Here is a 20,042-nt window from a genome sequence, read left to right as displayed (position 1 = left end):
CACATCATCTATAATTGACTGAGTCAGGACTCTTCCAGACACTAAACCAAGGCACAATGTACATTTCAATTCCTTTAATTTTAAATATGTTTATATTGTCTATCCTGTAAAATAGTCAGATGTCTATTCATATTAATGTACAGAATTCACCTGCTTGCTGCTACTACTGCACATTCACCCAGTGTATATACTATATGTGTATGTATATGTATATATATATATATATATAATGTTCTTCCTCTACACCCCCCCACCAATTTTTGCACATGTCGAGGAGCGTGTCAGGCTACATTTCACTGTGTGTTATACTTGTATAACTATGCATGTGACAAATAATAAAGAACCTTGAACCTTGAACCTTACAGTGAAGGCTGTTTCATCTCATTGTAAGGCTTAAGAACGTGACACATCAGCTTATTGATATTTCTAATAAATAGACATTATTTTGGTAGGTCGCTGACCCCTGCTGTCTCAGTCTGCTTTGCCACTGATGCAGTGGACAAACATGACAGGCAGGGGGCGCTGAGGTAGAACTTGAAACATTTTAACAACAATAAAAAGATGCACATTTAACACGATCATTTCAAACCATGTGACATTCAAACGGTGATTGGTTACATTCAAAGGTTGGAATTTACCTTTAAAACAAGGAAATAAAACTAAGGTTACAACGTCATCAAAGCTGTGCGTTACAGAGCTGATTCAGTCACAGTCCTCATAAGTTTTATTTCCTGTTGAAATGAAGTCAGAGCAGACAAACACGGGCTGATCCCGACATCGACGACAAACTGCTCGTCGTATTCATTATTTTGAAAGGTTTGACCGGAACAGCCTTCTTGACCGTGGTTAACCCGGTGCGGGTCTGACGTGAGTGCGTCGTTTGTGGAGTGTTTGGCTAACCCTCACTCGGGGCACAGAGTGTAACTCTGCCGGTGGAGGGGGCTTTTTCTACCGTCAGGCTAGCCGAGAGCCGTCGGAGCGGAGGCACACCGGGGAAAGACGACGAGACGGGTCCAGGTGCTGTTTACCGTCCAACAAACCCGGGATCGTTTGTGTTGCAGTGGCGCTTTCCTGGTGTTTCCTGTGGTAAACGCGTGTGCTCTGATGTTTCACGGTAAGTTGGTGCGAAGCCCCGGTGCCTGTGCTCCTCCACCATGCCAGACTCCACTTTAAAATCTTCCCATTTAAGGAGCGCTTGTTGTAGCACAAGAAGTTCACGCGCGTGGCGCAGGAGACACGAAAGTCTGCCTGTTTACGGCTCTTCTCGGATGTTCCCAGTGGTTCACAGCTGGAGGGGTTTATTCGCCGAGCTAACACTGAACGACTTCTTTACTGAGCACGTTTACAGACGGACGACGTCCGTGGCTGGTTTGTGACACAAGGATCACAGCAGGCGTGAAAGGCAGGGTTTGCATGTAGGTGCTGAGCTCTGCTGTGATGTGTGGTTTGGACAAAGAGACTGAAGATGCTCACGTTTTCACTGGGCGTGATGGACAGGGTTGGAGGCAGAGAGGGTTTGGACATGTGCAGTGGAGGGACACCGAGCTGCTGGTGACTCTTACAGAGAACAGCAGAAAGAAGACAACGGGGTACAATGACTGAATGCACTGACATTGAAATATGCAAACATAATGGCTTTATTCAGCACAGCTTCAGTAATGTTTAGCTGTGGGCTTTGGGGAGGCCAGTCCCTGACTGATTTATATCCAGGGTTGGTTTTGCTGCACAGTCCAAACATGAAGGTGCTTCGATCATTTGGTGACTCTAGATCACCCTGAGGTGGATCAGTGGAAGATGATGGATGAAAAAATGATTTATTAGTTTTGTCTGACCATCTTCCCTCTGAATGTCCCATTTAACACTATTATAAAAGAAAACCATCAAAAGGAGCCAGTCTTCACATTAGAAGGCCAAGTCCTCTCCATCTGTGCTGGGGAATTTCATGTTGTTGTGGATGGTCGTCAGTTCTGTTGTCCCAAGGTGCTTTATAGAGTAAGATAGAGGGAACCCCGGTCCCTTGTGACTTGGTGACAGTGGGATAAAAGACGTCCCCTTTATCAGGTCGGTCTCTGGTGGAAGCAGGCTCGGTGCCGTCTGCCACAGCAGGCTGGAGAAGTAAAGAGAAGACGTGAGCAACGCTGAAAGGTGTTCCTCTGTACTGAAAGGGTTTTGGGATACAGTTGTTGCTTTGCTGTCTGCACACACATGCTGTATATTATTGTCTGAAGAGCAGCTGCTGCTGAGTACAGCAGTCTGTGTGCAGATCAGATCATGCACTCTGATTTTGTTGGTAAATGCTGGATTGCCCTCACTCTGTAGGACTGCAGTCGAACCGCTTCAGATGGGGGCTGGCAGCAAATCCCGTTCACCATTTTGCAACTAAGTGAGTCCCTTTGCATGGAGGAGAATCCAGTAGTGGAAACAGATGTGCGCATTCATTGGAGAACCAGGCGAGCTCAATCCAGCTGTGAAATGGAGGATTAAAAGGCAAAGCACTTAGTAAGTCCTTCACACAGAAAATATCATATAAAATATAGAAAGTGACACGTGCAAAAGTAATGTCCTGTTTTAATGAAGGGGCATGGCAGAGACGTGTGGCTGTGCAAGCATTTTAGGCATTCAAACGGAGGGAAGCGTCTCTGCAGCAGTGACAAAGTCCTGGTCTGGGGCTCAGGTGGACCTGCATTCAAAACAGGTGGAAAAGACTGCATCAGGAACACTTTGGAAAACAGCAACCGCAGCTGCCCCCACTCACGTACGACGGGATGAAGTGAAGCAGAGAACGGTCCTGTGCTCTGACTCTCTGGCTTAAAGAGGAGAAGTGGCGATCGTGGCTCAAGAGTTGGGAGTTCGCCTTGTAATCAGAAGGTTGCCGGTTCGAAGCCCCAGCTCAGACAGTCTCGGTCGTTGTGTCCTTGGGCAAGACGCTTCACTCGTTGCCTACTGGTGGTGGTCAGAGGGCCCGGTGGCGCCAGTGTCCGGCAGCCTCGCCTCTGTCAGTGCGCCCCAGGGTGGCTGTGGCTACAATGTAGCTGCCATCACCAGTGTGTGACTGGATATGTAAAGCGCTTTGGGGTCCATAGGGACTAGTAAAGCGCTATATAAATACAGGCCACTTTTATTAGCACACAGTTTGACACCAGCTTCGGTGGGGGTGGGGTCTCAGGCGGGGGCACCTATAACATTATGCACATATTCCAGCAGCACAGCTCTGTAGGATCCATCCTGTCATCCACTGAAAACACTGAATTATAAAAAGGAAAAATGATGGAAACATCAAACAGCTGATTACAGCACAACATGTAACGTGTCCTGATCATTGGGTTCTGCTTTTTCTTTACAGTGTTGCAACTTCTGTAATAAATCACGTGTGGTTGGCAGAGGTTCGCCGTCTTCATCCCCACAGTCTGATCATGTTTGTAGCTTATACATTTGAAATAGCTTAGGCTTTTAGCAGAGCGTCAGCTGGACCCGTGTTGTTGCAGGTGACGTTGTGCTGCTGTTAAACTGAGGGTTTGGGATGAATGTGCCTCTCCACATGCTGTTGAATCTTCCTGTTTCTATGCAGGACTCGTCGCTGTGATCTGATGATGGGACAGGGTGCTGCTGGGAGTGACTGCAGCCCTGGAGGCTGATGAATCTGCTCCATCAGCCAGTCAGGATGCACATAGCTTCAGTCGGGGTCAGCAAGTTCTGCTTCCTGTTTTCTCTCGCGTTCTGCGGCCTCCTGCTCCTGCTCATTCCAGCTCTCCGGCCCCCTGCACGCCAGGTGGAGCTGCCTAAGCCCCGACCCCAGGTCAGACCTGCCCAGGTGGGGACGTCACACCAAGTCAGGGTTCCAGCAGGTTTTTTACATGTTGGGGACAAAGAAATAACGGCAGGTCTTAACAGGAGCTCAGAGGGGCTGGGGAAACCCATCAAAACTGAAATTAGCATTAACAGCAGTCCCAAAACAGGAAAGGGTGTCAGAAGAATCCCTGAGAGAGGCGTTGGTGGACCTCGAGAGTATAAGTCACGTGACAAGTTGGAGCTGAAGGACATTTTTGTTGCAGTAAAGACAACCAGGAAGTATCACAAGTCCAGACTGGAGCTGCTCATTCAGACCTGGGTGTCTCAAGCTAAAGAACAGGTGAGTGCCACTCCTGTTTTCACGTGGCCGTGCACACTGTCCATCTGTTAGGCTTTCCTATTGTCGATGCAGGCAGAGGTCCAGTCGGTCCGCCTGGTCTTACAGTCTTGGTATCAACCAGGATCTGGTGCTATTTCAGAGCTGCTCTGACCCGTGCTCCTGTACCGACTCATGTGTGCCTGCTCAGCTTACTGATGATGATGATGATGATGTACACAGTGAAAGACACATGTGGGCTTTATGACTGAGTTTTATTGTGATGTCCACAGTGAAGTGCTCGTCCTTTGTTGTCCCAAACAGATGCCAGACAGAAACAATCCTGATATAAACTGGAGAAATAGAGTAAATGATCATTTAACAACAGCTGGCACATGAGAAATGTGACATTCAAATATATACAAATGAAATAAAAGAATCTGAGCTCCCTGAAAATGTTTAAAATCAATATTTACTTTGTAAATCTGCACTCTGTACACCTCAAACACATTTATACAGTTTACATTTTTGTTGACTTTTGTTCCATAATATGAGAGAAGTAAAACTAACACTGTGCCGCACATTCAAACAACTCATTGATAATTGAAACATGTCTGATTACACATTACTGAAGTAATTCTTGGCTGCAGAAGGAAGTGTGTGTTTTTGTCTCCTGATGATCTAAACTTTTAGTTGCAGTGCTGAAAGGTTGTGCTTTGCATGGACACAACTTTCTGCAGCTTCCACACAAAAAGTGAAGATGCAGCTTTCACTGCAGAGCACCAGTGTAAGGCTGTGTGAGCGTGCCACAGTTGTGCTGTGTCAGTTAGAACTGCGTTAAAGCGAGCTGAGACTGAGAGCGCTGCTGTAAGGAGATAAGTGGCTGTGACACAAACGCATTCCCACAGCATGTAGTGAGCGCATGTGATCTGGATCGTGTATACACACAGATGTTAGTCGTGAAGGATTTACTGGTGTGTACACTGTGTGGCTCTTTAGGGTGGATTTTGAGATTGCACAGCTAATGTGGTAAAGTTTGTCCCCGGTGACATTTAGCACAACCGCAGCACGTTTAAAAATCTTCATCGTTCAGTTATCGAATCATTCTGCTGCTCACTCGGTGTGCACGACGGTCTGCTGTGCACAACAGCTAATGCTTACATCCAGGTGTGTGTGTGTGTGTGTGTGTGTGTGTGTGTGTGTGTGTGTGTGTGTGTGTGTGTGTGCTGTGTGTGCGTGTGTGTACTGTGTGTGCGTGTGTGTGCTTGTGTGTGTGTGTGCGTGTGTGCTGTGTGTGCGTGTGTGTACTGTGTGTGCGTGTGTGTGCTTGTGTGTGTGTGTGCGTGTGTGTGCTGTGTGTGCGTGTGTGTGCTGTGTGTGTGTGTGCGTGTGTGTGTGTGCGTGTGTGTGCTGTGTGTGTGTGGTGTGTGTACTGTGTGTGTACTGTGTGTGTGCTGTGTGTGTGTGTGCGTGTGTGTGTGTGCGTGTGTGTGTGTGTGTGTGTGCTGTGTGTGTGGGTGTGTGTGTGCTGTGTGTGTGCTGTGTGTGTGTTGTGTGTTGTGTGTGTTGTGTGTGTGTGTGTGTGTTGTGTGTGCTGTGTGTGTTGTGTGTGCTGTGTGTGTGTTGTGTGTGTGTGCTGTGTGTGTGTGTGCTGTGTGTGTGTTGTGTGTGTGTGTGTGCGTGCTGTGTGTGTGTGCGTGCTGTGTGTGTGTGTGTGTGTGTGTGTGTGTGTGTGTGTGTGTGTGTGTGTGTGTGTGTGCGTGCTGTGTGTGTGTGTGGCCCCCAAAGTAGAAACTGCCGTTAATATTTCATGCATGTGTGTTCCTGCAGCAGCTGAGGTCAGGAAACATCACGATGTAATGTAGTTGATGTTCGCCAACGTGCTCAAAACCTAACGTGTGAATGGAGCTTTTCATTAAAGTAACTGGAGTTTAAAGTCACCAGCACAGCAAGTGCAGGTCTGACGCACTATTAAAAGCAGTTATCGAGTCCCAGCGCCGGACAAAGAGCCTCAGTTTGCAGAGAAGGAGCTTTATTGCACAAACAGCCTGCTGCACTGCAGCCACACACGTCACAGTCACACACAACTGTTCCAGTTCAGGTTGTCGACCCAGTATCAGCAGTTTGCCTCAAACCAGTTTTAAGTTCTCGTCTGTGTGGGTTAACTGCTTACTTCCAGATGCTGGAGAGTGTTACAGGCCTGTCGCTGCATCGTTTCACTGCTCTCAGATCAGTAAAGTGTCCTGCGTGTTTACAGTTTTTTGTGAATGCTTAAACCCTAACTGTGATTCCTGTAGCACAATCTCTAAAACTATTCAGACTTATAGCAAAACCACTCACTGAGTTTGCAAAACTAAAAGCACAAAAACTGCTTTGCACTCAGTTTGCAATTTTGTAACACACACTTTGCAAAACTGTAGGCACAATTCACTGCACAACACTCAATTACCAAATTTCCAACACACTCCTAGCAAAAGTATACACATGTATGGCTATCATTAACACTAATTTGCCAACTGTCTGGCACACTTTCACATGTGAAAACTTCTTTAGATAATTAGTTCACTTTGCAATCAGCCTAAGCACTATAATCCAGGTAAGCTGTGTGTGCGGAGTACAATGGAGGGAGCAGAAAGAGTGAGAAGTAGAGGAGGACGTGGAGGTGAAGAAGTAGGATGAAGAGGACGACAAGGACAAGGAGGAGCAAGAGGAAGACGAGGAGGGAGGAGAGGAAGAAGTAGGATGAAGAGGACGACAAGGATAAGGAGGAGAGGGAGATGAGGAGGGGGGAGAGGAAGACGAGGAGGGGGGAGAGGAAGGGTAGGAAGAGTAAGAAATAGAATTGCTGATGACATCAGAGCTACAATAGTGGACCATGTAATCAACCGTGGAATGACCCTGAGGGTAGCTGGCCAACGGGTCCAGCCTAACTCGAGCCGCTACACTGTAGCAAGCACCATAAGGACATCTTGAAATGAGAATCGGTTAGTACAGTCACTTCGCACAAAGATTTGTAGCACTGCCATATGCCAATGAGAAACACACCAATACCAGTGATGTAAAAATACTGAAATTGTTACTTTACAGAATTGCTAGATGACCAGATGCTGGGGGCAGAGGAAGCATGTTCACTGCAGACCAAGTAACCCATATAGTCATTATGGCGATTGCAAATAATCCTATACTTGGAAATAAACACTTGTGTTTGTTTTGATGTGTTTGAATAAACACCAGTACTTGAAGTTTGGATCCCTCTATGCTTATGGATCTATGACAGAAGTATGAGCTCACACTGACATAGCCTACCTTGTGCACAGAGAAAGCAAAAGCCAGATGTGTTTTTATTCATACCATCAGTGTGCAGTTGGCGCATTGTGTGCTTAGTAGATGATGGCTTGTGTGTACTGTTTGATACGGAAACACCATTTTTACGAAGGTGTGGAGAGTTAATCTAGCTGTGTTTGCTTTTGCAAGAGAACTACAATGTTTTGATTATTGGGTGACAGGTTTTCTTATTTGTGTGAAGAGTTTTGCAAAATTAGCCAATAGTTACAAAAAATGTGCTTAAGCAATGAGAAAAAACTGTAAATGTGCCTGTGAAACTGAAGGCTGCTCCTCACTGAAGCTCCTGTCACATGCAGTCCTTCCATTTAACTAATCATCAGAGAAATCACACAGATCTGCAAAAAAACAACACATTTTTCAGCTGCTTGGATGTTTTTGGTCAATTTATGTTTTTCAGGGTGCTGAATCCAAAAACTCCACTTCCCTCCATCACGTGCAGTTATTTACATTAAAAAAAGCCCAACAGCGGTGAAAATAAATCACTATTCTGAGCTTCTCACACCACCAAACCCACCGCACCCGCCCGCCTGCTGAAGCCCCTCAGTGCCTCACGTTTTCTACTTTTATTTCTCAAGAGTCTTAGAAATATCTTAGAAATATTAAGTTAATGTAAGAAATCCTTATTGGATATGTTTTTGACTCAAGTATAGGATTCCAGAGTAAAAAAGGAAATTTTGCTTAATGAAACTAAAAACATGAGTTTTGCAAGAGAATCTGACCAGATCCATCCATCTTCATCCGCTTTATCCGAGGCCGGGTCGCGGGGGCAGCAGCCTAAGCAAAGAGGTGTAATGTATGTAATTTTTAAAATATTTTCCTGGTTTCAGTGAGTAACAATCTATAAGAAACAGTCAGGAAATCCTGTGCAGTGTATTGGTTGCAGACCTGTGTAATCATACAGTATAAAGGAGGTTAAGAAAGGAGAGAAATGATTGAGGCCGGAGCTGTACATGGTTTGGGAATGTAGGATGCCTGAAATGACCCTTAGATGAGGTGACTGGGGCCAAGTCCTCCTCCCAGTGAGACCATGGCACAGACCCAGCACACGCTGGAGATATCGTCTCTCCAGCGTGTGCTGGGACCATCTCAGTGTGTCTCCTGAAGTGCTGGAAGAGGTGGTTGGGTTGGACCTGCAGCTGTAAAGGGGAGGGGTGGATGTGCTACATTTATTTTACATTAAAGGAACGATGTAAAGTCCAGCCTGATGTCACCTTATGCACAAATAATCAGTCCCAGTGTAGAGTGAGGAGTCAGCTGATGAATGTAGCACAAATAATTTGAAATAAAGAGTCGGTGCAGCTGGTGACCGTGTGTTTCTAAAGTAAATGAAGCGGTCTTTCTTACTTGCTCTCCATCTCTGCTCTTCCTCTTGCAAATGCTCGTCTTGATCAAGGAGAGCAAACAAAGGAGCGAAGCTGTTCTTCACTGCATCCTCACTGCAGAGCATTAGCTTGTGTAATTGTGCACTTGCACAACTCTGACAGCGTTTCCTTGTTTGTTTCAGACTTTCATTTTCACTGATGGTGATGACAAGGAGCTGCAAATGAGGACTGGTAAGAGGAACCAGTTTTACAGGGAAAAAGGATGACAACCAAAATGTCCCTCAGACTGCTGCAGCAGTGTGATCACATGTTGTACTGACACAGTGGAGACTGTGCACTGCTGTTTGTGCAGTACCGACCTTTCTCACAGCGTGTGTACACTCATCCTGATAATGAGAATGCAATATTTGAAACTGTTGATGTTCAGCAGTATTTTTTGATACCATTTGGACAAACAAAAGCTGTTGTTACAACGTTAAAAATTAGACCTTTAAAAAGACTGAAGTAGGCTGAAAAATGATGACTGAGTCCACAGTGCTGTGAGTGAAACCTGACTTCTGGGTGTCCCAAAGCAAAGAAGCCCAGCTCCTGCCAGCGTGTCAGCACTGTGGACAGTTAGCTTTGAAATATTTAGAACTGAGATGCATGATGATGGTGCTGTCAGACAAATTGCATCACATAAAGACAGTTATAGATCAATCACTTCCTGTTACAACACAGTTATGTTTGTGCTTATCTGCTACATTAACACAGCTAACAGATCATCTGCAGAGGAATGGCTTATTTGAAGAGTTTCAGTCAGGTTCCAGAGCTCATCACAGCACAGAAACTGAGCATAATATTTTATTACAGCCCTTAGAGTACACTGTTGTAGGTATTTGATTTGAATAATTAGTGGTTTGTATCATATCTATCTAATAGACTCCAGTTTGTGCATGTAAATGGAGAGTCCTCTTCACACACTGAGGTTAATTATGGAGTTCCACAGGGTTCAGTGCTAGGACCAATTCTGTTTACATTATACATGCTTCCCTTAGGCAGCATCATTAGAAGACATAGCATACATTTTTACTGCTATGCAGATGACACCCAGCTCTATCTGTCCATGAAGCCAGATAACACACACCAATGAGTTAAACTGCAGGAATGTCTTAAAGACATAAAGACCTGGATGGCTGCTAACTTTCTGCTTCTTAATTCAGATCAAACTGAGGTTATTGTACTCGGCCCTGAAAAGCTTAGAAATATGGTATCTAAGCAGATTCTTACTCTGGATGGCATTACCTTGGCCTCCAGTAACGCTGTGAGGAACCTTGGAGTCATTTTGACCAGGACATGTCCTTCAACGCACATATTAAACAAATATGTAAGACTGCTTTCTTCCATTTGTGCAACATCTCTAAAGTTAGAAATATCCTGTCTCAGAGTGACGCTGAAAAACTAGTTCATGCATTTATTACTTCCAGGCTGGACGACTGTAATTCATTATTATCAGGAAGTCCTAAAAACTCCCTGAAAAGCCTTCAGCTGATCCAAAATGAGAGAGAGTCGAACAAAACCAAAGGTGGGGGAGTGCGTTTCATGATAAACAGAAAGTGCGGTGATGCCAGGAGCATTTCTACTCTCTCCAGCGGCTGCTCGCCACATCTGGAGTTCCTGAGCATTAAGTGCCGCCCTTTCTATCTGCCCTGTGAGTTCACCTCAGTCATTGCCACGGCGGTCTACATCCCACCCCAAGCGGACACAGGTATGGCTTTGTCCGAATTACATGATGTGCTGAGCTCGCTTCAAAACAAGGACCCGGGCGCAGCCCTCATTGTAGCAGGAGACTTTAACAAAGCGAACGTCAGACAAGTCATGCCAAACTTTTACCAGCATGTCTCGTGTCCAACGAGAGGGGATCGGATTTTGGATCACTGCTACACGCCATACAAGCAGGGCTACAAAGCTGTCTCACACCCGGCTTTTGGGAAGTCTGACCACAACGCCATCTTCCTCATTCCCCAGTATAAACAAAGCATACGGAGGGAAGACGTGACCACAAGGGAGGTAAAACGGTGGACTGCCCAATCAGAAGCTACGCTACAGGACGCACTCAACGACGTCGACTGGGACATGCTCAGAGCATGCCCCAGTCGACAACGAGTTTACGGAAGTAGCAGTATGCTTCGTCAATATGCTAGCGGAGGAGATTATCCCCACTGCGAGAGTCACCACATTCCCAAACCAGAAACCGTGGATGGACAGATCGATCCGCACTGCAGTAAACGCCAGGACCGCCTCCTACAACGCGGGTCTCACCACTGGCGATATGAGCGCCTACAAAGCGGCCTCATACGGCGTGCGGCGCGCGGTGAGAGATGCCAAACGCAGGTACCGGGAACGTGTGGAGTCCCGCTTCCACCAGGGCGACACACGGAGTATGTGGCACGGACTACGCACCATTACGGACTACAAAGCCAGGGACACTGCACCGATCAACGCCGACTCTGCATTCACCAACGAGCTGAATCGGTTCTACGCCCGTTTCGAGGTTAGCCAGGCGGCTAATGCTATCTACCGCCTGACTACCGAGGACAGTGACGTCATCAGCGAGAGACCGGTGACCAGCATCGCGGAGCGTGACGTCCGAGCGGCACTGAGGAGAGTGAACACAAGGAAAGCGGCGGGGCCAGACATCCCGGCCGTCTGCTGCGCTGCTGTGCTGACCAGCTAGCAGGTGTGTTCACTTACATCTTCAACGAGTCCCTGGCGAAGTCTGTGGTCCCCACATGCTTCAAAAGATCCACCATCATCCCTGTGCCCAAGCACAGCAAACCCTCATCCCTGAACGATTACCGGCCAGTTGCACTGACCTCGGTAGTAATGAAGGTGTTTGAGAGGCTGCTGAAGAACATCATCTCCTCCTCCATCCCAGACACCACAGATCCGCTGCAGTTCGCCTACAGATCCAACAGATCCACAGAGGATGCCATCGCCCACGTCCTACACACCACTCTCAGCCACGTGGACAAGAAACAGGGTAACTGTGTGCGAATGCTGTTTGTTGATTACAGTTCAGCGTTTAACACAATAGTGCCCTGCAGACTGTTCACAAAGCTGAGGGATCTGGGACTTAACAGCCGTCTGTGTGCATGGGTGTTGGACTTCCTCACTGGCAGAACTCAGGTGGTGAGGGTGGGCAGGTGCTTCTCCAACAGCATCACCATCAACACAGGAGCACCTCAGGGATGTGTCCTCTCGCCACTGCTCTACTCCCTCTACACTTCAGACTGTGTGGCCACCCATGGCTCCAACACCATTGTGAAGTTTGCTGACGACACAGTGGTGTTGGGTGCCATCTCCAACAACGATGAGGCAGCCTACATGGATGAAGTGAAGAATCTGGCATCGTGGTGCCAGGACAACCACCTCCAGCTGAACGTCAGCAAGACCAAGGAGCTGGTGGTGGACTTCAGAAGGAGTCAGCACAGAGACTACAAGCCCATTATCATCAATGGAGCTCCAGTGGAGAGGGTGCAGTCCTTCAAGTATCTTGGTGTCCACATCTCCTCAGACCTGACATGGTCTGCCCACATTCAGGTCCAGACCAAAAAGGCTAGGCAGCTCCTGTATCACCTACGACAACTGAGGAAGTTCAGGGTCTCTCCATAGATCCTCAGGATTTTCTATACAGGCGCTGTGGAGAGCATCCTCACACAGAACATGGCATCGTGGTTTGGGAACAGCTGTGTGAAGGACCAAAAAGCTCTCCAGAGAGTGATCCGTACAGCAGAACGCTGCTGCAGGATTGCTCTCCCCCCGCTTCAGGACACCTACACCAGGAGATGCCGGACTAGAGCAGCGCAGATACTGAAGGACCCGTCCCATCCTGGCAACAAACTGTTCCAACTTCTGCAATCTGGTAGAAGGTTCAGCATCATCCGGGCAAGGACAGAGAGACTCAAGAGGAGCTTCTATCCCCAAGCCATCCGGGCCCTAAACACACACACCCGCCCTCTCACATCATCTATAATTGACTGAGACAGGACTCTCTTCCAGACACTAAACCAAGGCACAATGTACATTTCAATTCCTTTAATTTTAAATATGTTTATATTGTCTATCCTGTAAAATAGTCAGATGTCTATTCATATTAATGTACAGAATTCACCTGCTTGCTGCTACTACTGCACATTCACCCAATGTATATATTGTGTGTGTGTGTGTGTGTGTGTGTGTGTGTGTGTGTGTGTGTGTGTGTGTGTGTGTGTGTGTGTGTGTGTGTGTGTGTGTGTGTGTGTGTGTGTGTGTGTGTGTGTGTGTGTGTGTGTGTGTGTGTGTGTGTGTGTGTGTCGAGGAGCGTGTCAGGCTACATTTCACTGTGTGTTATACTTGTATAACTATGCATGTGACAAATAATAAAGAACCTTGAACCTTAAAAATGCTGCAGCAAGAGTCCTGACAGGGACTAGAAAGAGAGAGCAGATTTCTCCTGTTTTGGCTTCCTGTTAAATCCAGAATTCAAAATCCTGCTCCTCACATACAAGGTCTTAAATAATCAGGCTCCATCTTATCTTAATGACCTTGTAGTACCATATCAGCCTATTAGAGCACTTCGCTCTCGCTCTGCAGGCCTACTTGTTGTTCCTAGAGTATTTAAAAGTAGAATGGGAGGCAGCGCCTTCAGTTTTCAGGCCCCTCTTCTGTGGAACCAGCTTCCAGTTTGGATTCAGGAGACAGACACTATCTCTACTTTCAAGATTAGGCTTCAAACTTTCCTTTTTGCTAAAGCATATAGTTAGGGCTGGACCAGGTCACCCTGAATCCTCCCTTAGTTATGCTGCTGGGGATTCCCATGATGCACTGGGTGTTTCTTCTTCTTCACTCACTGTCTGTTTATAAAACTCTTAGAATTTTGCACACAGCTCTGCAGGAGTCTATTCAAACCCTTATGCTGTCTCATCACAAAGATAATGTGCTGTAGCCACATGGATCGATGCAGATCTGAAACAAAGCAGAGTTACTGCCATTATATCCAGTCTACATATGGAGATGCAGTGGGATGCTCTAAGAAATCTTAGGTTTCTTAGAGCAATCTCTAAGAAATCTTTTCTGTTGTCTCTTCACCAGGAGCTAACATCATCAACACTAACTGCTCAGCAGCTCACACCCGACAGGCTCTGTGCTGCAAGATGTCTGTAGAGTACGATAAATTCATCGAGTCTCAGAGGAAGTGAGTGATTGCAAGGATGGAGCAGTTAGCTCTGACTCAGCCTGCACGTCTGACCCTGTGTGTTTGCGTCGTAGGTGGTTCTGCCACGTGGATGATGACAACTACGTGATCCTGCCCAGCCTGCTGCAGCTGCTCTCGTCTTACCACCACAGCCAGGACGTCTACCTGGGCCGGCCCAGTCTGGATCACCCTATAGAGGCTGCAGAGAGGGTCAAGAGTGACGGTTCGGTGGGTCAGCTTTCCGCTTTTATGGCTCCACTCGCACACAAATAAGGGAAATTTGGCGACGCTGTCCACAGTCCCCTGTGACATGAAAGTTGGCGACATGTAATAAGAGCTAGCTAATGTGCTCTTTCCTTTCTGGTTCAGGTGTCTGTCAAGTTCTGGTTTGCTACAGGTGGAGCAGGTTTCTGTATCAGTCGAGGTCTGGCCCTGAAAATGAGTCCGTGGGCCAGGTAGGATGCTGCCTCTGCTTTGAAAGGATTTCTACGCTCTTATATTTTGTACATTCTGGTGCAAAATATATACATTTATACACATATGTATGCTCTTTTCAACTCGCATCAAATCTCTGCGCAGCCCTTGTGAGGGTGACACGTCCTCTTGATTTTCTGCATGGTTGATCCTGAGAAAGCTCAGCTTGGACACTGTTGTCTTGTGTTTTCAGTTTGGGGAATTTCATCAGCACAGCAGAGAAGATCCGACTTCCAGATGACTGTACCATCGGCTACATCATCGAGGCGCTGTTGGAGGTCGCTTTGACACACACGCACCTTTTCCACTCTCACCTGGAGAACCTGCAGAAGCTGCCCATTGACACTGTGCTGGAGCAGGTGAGCCAGAGGTGGCCGGGGACGGCGTTTTACAGAGCTCTGAAACAAAACCTGAAAAACTTCTAAATGTAGTTCAGTTAACAGATTTTATAAAATGACCCACAAAACCAGTGTGAACTAAAGGTGAGCGGGAGATGATACCAACCCACTCAGTTTGATAACGGAAGCTCAGATTCATCCTAATATAGTTTAATATCTTGATGCATTTAGGAAACATTTAGGAAATACAACCTTACAAAGAATTCAGTTCAGTTTTATTTACACAGCGCCAAATCACAACAGTCGCCTCAAGGTGCTTTATATTGTACGGTAGACCCTACAATAATACATACAGAGAAAACCCAACCAAGGCTCAGGGGGGGCGGGGCCATCTGCTGTGATTGGTTGGGGTGAGAGAAGGAAGACAGGATACAGACATGCTGTGGAAGAGAGACAGAGGTTAATAACAGATATGATTCAATGCAGAGAGGTCTGTTAACACATGAGTGAAGAAGAAACACCCAGTGCATCATGGGAATCCCCCAGCAGTCTACGTCTATTGCAGCATAACTAAGGGAGGATTCAGGGTCAGCTGGTCCAGCCCTAACTACATGTTTTTGTATTTAATGTATACATTTGTTTAGATTCACTAAAATCCGTCATTTTCACATAAGGGGGGTTTTCAGTGGCAGCAGCTGTGACGTCAGTCTCCATTAAATGTTGATTTATTGTACACTGTATGATTGTTTTGCTGTAGGTGACTCTGAGTTACGGAGGGTTTGAGAACAGAAGAAATGTAGTCGGTGTGGTTGGAGGGTTTTCACTGGCTGAGGACCCCACAAGGTAAACACTGACACTCGCTGTGTCTGAACATCAGGAAGCATGGTTACGTTTACCATCTGTATGAGCTGCGATCACAGTTGTTCTAATTATTGTTGATGGTTTCCTGTAATGAACTCTTTGTGTTCACAGGTTTAAGACGGTCCACTGCCTTCTGTATCCTGACACTGAGTGGTGTCCAGAGCTCAAACCGCGCCACAGAAACTGAATTCCAGTGTGAACATTTATCCTGCAGAGTCGCTCTGAACTCTCTCTGATATTCATTAAAAACACAGTGAAGCCTTAAAAACTGAAGCCAAAGAAGCTGTTTGAAGACCATCCAGGCCTGCAGAGCAGAGTTTCTCCACTTCTAACACGCTTTTAAGAGTCGACCTTCTCTCAATTCAACATATATTTGTAGCATGTTTTTTATGGTCGAGCGGAAGCTGAAAAGGGGAAGTTCAAGAACAGCGCTCAGGACGACAATGAGGCGTTCACTTTTGCATCTACACCGAACATGAACGTGATTGGATGACACATGATGATCTTAGAAAGCCTCTCTGAGACCCTCAGTGACCCTGGTTGAGCTCCGGGTAACCGCGGGGCGATTATCTGTGAGTGACTGTGACTGTTGCTAAAGTCACGCTAACAATGATGGACAGCTGGTGTACAAATGCTTCATGCGTGTGCAGGTTGTGCGTCGTTCAAGCCAACAAAGCCAAAGTTGTTTTTAAAGGGCGACGGTAAAGCCGAGGGGAAAATCATGACTGTAAAACGCAGCCTCTCTTCTCCCTGAGCTCGGCGAGTTTAGGTCAACAGCTCTTACATGACAGATGTATGTGGAAACCTCTCTGTTCCTGTTACTTTGGTAAATCCCTGACTGGAGTTTAAAAGCTTTTTAAAAAGTATTAAAACAGTTTGAAGGAGGTAGAAGATTGCTGGTTGGCTGTTTCAGCTGCGGTCTGAAGAAGCATGAGGTCTATTATTGTGACGCCTGTTTTCTAGGGGTGCAACGATACACAAAATTCACGGTTCGATATTTTTTCGATACAAAAAAATGTTCACGCCTTTTTAATTTGTCATTTATTAAAATTATAAATATATATTTTAACTCAAAAGTACAGTTTTTAAATTTAATGTTGCTGAAACAACAAAGGGATAAAAAAAATAAATCTATCTGATGGAGGAATCACTCCTCTTTGGAAAAGAGTTTATTACAGAGAAATGTCTCTTTCAAAATAAAAGCTCTACTATCCGCTTCTTCTGGGCTATATTCTCAGCAGCATATTAAACATATCAGGTCCCCATAAGGAGAATCCTGTGCTAACGGCTGTCTAAATGACTCGGGTAAAGTTTGTAGCATGCGTGCTTGTTGTTTTTGTCTGCTTCCACTTGTCTTTGCACTAGGATGATGTCGGAGTAAATGTGCAGTCATATTCGTTGTGTTCCCACTAGTGCTGTCAGCGTTAATCTGAAATGACGTTAACGCCACAACACGGCAAATCTCCGTTAACGAGTTACCGCGGATCGCCCCGTGCCTGGGGCTGGACGGCCAACACGTTAACGAGCTAATTGCGCTAACACACTAGCTCCCACCAATGTAATTGAGCATTGCGTGGCACATACTGTTTTACTTTAGTCCATGACGCGCTTACCTTCAGGGTCATACGTCACATGAAAACCAAAATAATTCCAAACGCCAGATCTGAATGAGGGTGGGGGAGGTTCAATTTGCCATGTAAAGCACTTTGTGCTACATTTTTTCTGTATGAAAAGTGCTTTATAAATAAAGATTGATTGATTGATGTTGCAACGAGCTTAGCTTCTGTCTCGCTAGCTTGCCCTGCGCTCAGTGGATCTGCGCTCGACTACTCCGCCTAGGCTGCACTGTCGAGCGCAGATCCACTGAGCGCTCAACACAGACAGCACCGTCAGAAGGAAAGTTGATCAAATAAATTACAAATGTTGTATTGTTCGATACATATGCGTACCGAACCGAAAGCACTGTATCGAACGGTTCAATATCCATACGAGTATCGTTGCAACCCTACTGTTTTCTGTTTCTGTGTGATTAGACGGACTGCTGCAGAGGAGCAGATGGTGGTAAAAAGCGACACTAACATCGTTCTGCTGCTTTGTAGTTTAGTTTTAAACAGGGTCATTGAAAGATTGGTGTTTGCTGTGAGTCCAACATGTAGACGTGCGCACAGGAAGGACCTCACTGTACTATCATGTACTTGTACGCTCACGATGCAAGAACAGGATGTTCATTCTATTAGGATCTGAGGTCATATGAAATATTAGTGACAGACATGAACTTGGATCAACATGAATGTTTGATACGAGTAGACAGACTCCTGTCTGTGGCCGAGCGCTGCTTTGCTCCTGGCACTCCTACAACGTTACCAGCTGTGGTGACGTGGGGAGTGTCCGTGCGGACTCTTTGGGTTTTATGTAAACCTGCTTTGCATGTCTTGTAGTTTTAGCTCCACAGGAATGATGGGCGGTCACAGGCTGGAGTAAAGCCAACCTCAGCATCAGTTCATGAAATGAATAATGTTGGTTGTAGTTTGGAGCTTCAGTCAGGTCCAAGGGTCAGCACTTTGTTTTCACAAACACCAGCAGTGATTCAGTAATAATAAGCTGTAGCTTACACTTACAGTGGATGTTTGCTTCCTGCAGCCTGTTCTATCAAACAGGTCCTGCTGTCAGTAGCACACAGTGGTCAGCACAGCGTAATACGAGGCTTATTCTTTTAGCTGCAGGAGCCCCAAATCAGGCTTCATAGCACCGACCAGCAGCAGCATCTTCTGCTTTTAGACGACTCTACACATTTACAGCATCCTGACCAGTGAGCACGGTGCAGGGATGTGTCACCGTCGAGTTTCTCGTGTGAAGATTTTTGCTGAACTTCCACTGCTCTGTCTTTCAAAGAGAGGAGAATGAACCGGTTCTTTGTCTCCGCCCACTCTGATCTGTATATTCAGTCACTTCTGCCGGTGAAAGCTGGTGGTGTACAGCACCAGCCTGTTTGCACAAGACTAGAAACCAAACCCCACACCACGAGTCCCACTGCAGGTCAGTGAGTGAGTGTGTTTTTGTCAAAGCTGCCACTGCTCTGTTGTCAATAAAGCTTTCCTGCATTCCTAAGTGTTTCTGTCACATTGATCTATTGAAGAGAAAACCACATAACCGAGACGATGCATGGAAATATTCAGTGTCATGTTGAAATCGCACGTCTGTCAGATTTATAGGAGGTTGAGTCACACAGCCTCCTCGGGAGGGTCTCCTTGTAATTAAACCACAAACTGATGAGCTCGCTGGGATCAACATGTGACGTAGTCCTTTATCACAGCTGCGTGTCCGTGGATGGAGCACAGACAAAAAGGAGTGTGCAAATGAAAAGCGGAGCTACAAGTGAATTCAAAAATAAAATCAGCAAGAAACAACTTTTCCAGTGTAATTTTTAAAAATCTATGTAATACCAGTTACCTCGATGCCTTACAGCATGGAGTTCAAAGTCACCGCTTTGCTTTTGTTGCACACAGCATCCAAAACACCAGCTTAAAATAAAAGTCAGTGTGAAGAAGAGGAAGGGCAGACGATGCAGTTTGATGCTGATGAATGAAAGACGAGGAGCTTTCCCCTCAGGACTGCAGTTCACGCTCCGAAATAAACAGCTAAGCTTTACAAACGTCAACATGAGTGCACACTCAGACATGAGAAAAACCTCCGGATCAGACCTGGAGCTTCAGCACAGATCGAGGAAAGTCGTGAGGAAGCATTTCAAGCCCAGACTGACATCAGAGCTGCAGAGGACGACTGTGTCATCAACGCTGAAGCCTGACCTGGAGGAGGTCAAAGAGCCCAACAAAACAGCTACAAATCAATTGCAGAGATGCTGCAAACTGAAGAAGTGATGACACATCGACAGACATTCAGAGAAATGTGGGAAACTGAGTACGTGCCAGAGGACCCGGGTGGAGCAGAGCTGCTGCTCCTCCACACTGGAAGGAGCCAGGGGTGGATGTTCTGAGTCGTCAATGTGAACACCACCGTGTACACTACATTTGTTGATTAGAAAAACACCTGGAAGACGATGTGACGCCTCTTCACCCTGAACACATGCTCAGGATGCAGCAGGCAACCAGCCTTAAACGGGCCGCTAACAAACAGGACAACAGGAGGAGCTAGGCTACAGCACGGAGGTCACATGTTCCCTGATATTTAGATAAGAAGGACTTTATTTTAGGAAAAATGCTGTGATGTTACTCAGCATTTTTCCTCTAATAGTTTGTCAGTTTTCTTTAGTTGCACTAAATTATCCAGAGGATATTCAGGACCCCGGGGCCCTGCACCGCTGGGGGCCACCCAGGAGGCACATAAAACTAACTTGAGATCTTGAAACTCTAATTATTGGTTTA

General features: G+C 46.3%; 1 protein-coding gene across 2 annotated transcripts; it reads left to right on the top strand.

Moving 5' to 3' along the window:
- The first annotated feature begins 694 nt into the window (after positions 1–694).
- On the top strand, positions 695–18,768 carry rfng (RFNG O-fucosylpeptide 3-beta-N-acetylglucosaminyltransferase). Of its 2 annotated transcripts, XM_026177517.2 has the most exons (10): positions 695–1,114; positions 2,320–2,499; positions 3,569–4,129; positions 8,955–9,003; positions 13,885–13,987; positions 14,062–14,215; positions 14,357–14,442; positions 14,655–14,820; positions 15,557–15,642; positions 15,772–18,768. In XM_026177517.2, the coding sequence occupies exons 3-10, from the start codon at positions 3,635–3,637 to the stop codon at positions 15,845–15,847; spliced, it is 1,215 nt and encodes a 404-aa protein (XP_026033302.1). In that variant the 5' UTR covers positions 695–1,114; positions 2,320–2,499; positions 3,569–3,634; the 3' UTR covers positions 15,848–18,768. The 2 variants fall into 2 exon arrangements, with proteins under 2 accessions (XP_026033302.1, XP_026033301.1); XM_026177516.2 differs by lacking the exon at positions 2,320–2,499.
- The last annotated feature ends 1,274 nt before the right edge of the window (positions 18,769–20,042 follow it).

This window comes from Astatotilapia calliptera, chromosome 8, assembly GCF_964374335.1.
Source record: "Astatotilapia calliptera chromosome 8, fAstCal68.1, whole genome shotgun sequence".
In the NCBI taxonomy this organism is placed as follows: domain Eukaryota; kingdom Metazoa; phylum Chordata; class Actinopteri; order Cichliformes; family Cichlidae; genus Astatotilapia; species Astatotilapia calliptera.
This window is presented reverse-complemented; position numbering and strand designations above follow the sequence as displayed.

What these genes read in the sequence shown, in the direction of transcription:
- rfng (XM_026177516.2), top strand. Translation starts at nt 3,635, where the DNA reads ATGAATCTGCTCCATCAGCCAGTCAGGATGCACATAGCTTCAGTCGGG. An exon ending in TGTCTCAAGCTAAAGAACAG is followed by an intron (nt 4,130 to 8,954) that starts GTGAGTGCCACT and finishes TGTTTGTTTCAG; the next exon opens with ACTTTCATTTTCACTGATGG. An exon ending in GGAGCTGCAAATGAGGACTG is followed by an intron (nt 9,004 to 13,884) that starts GTAAGAGGAACC and finishes TCTCTTCACCAG; the next exon opens with GAGCTAACATCATCAACACT.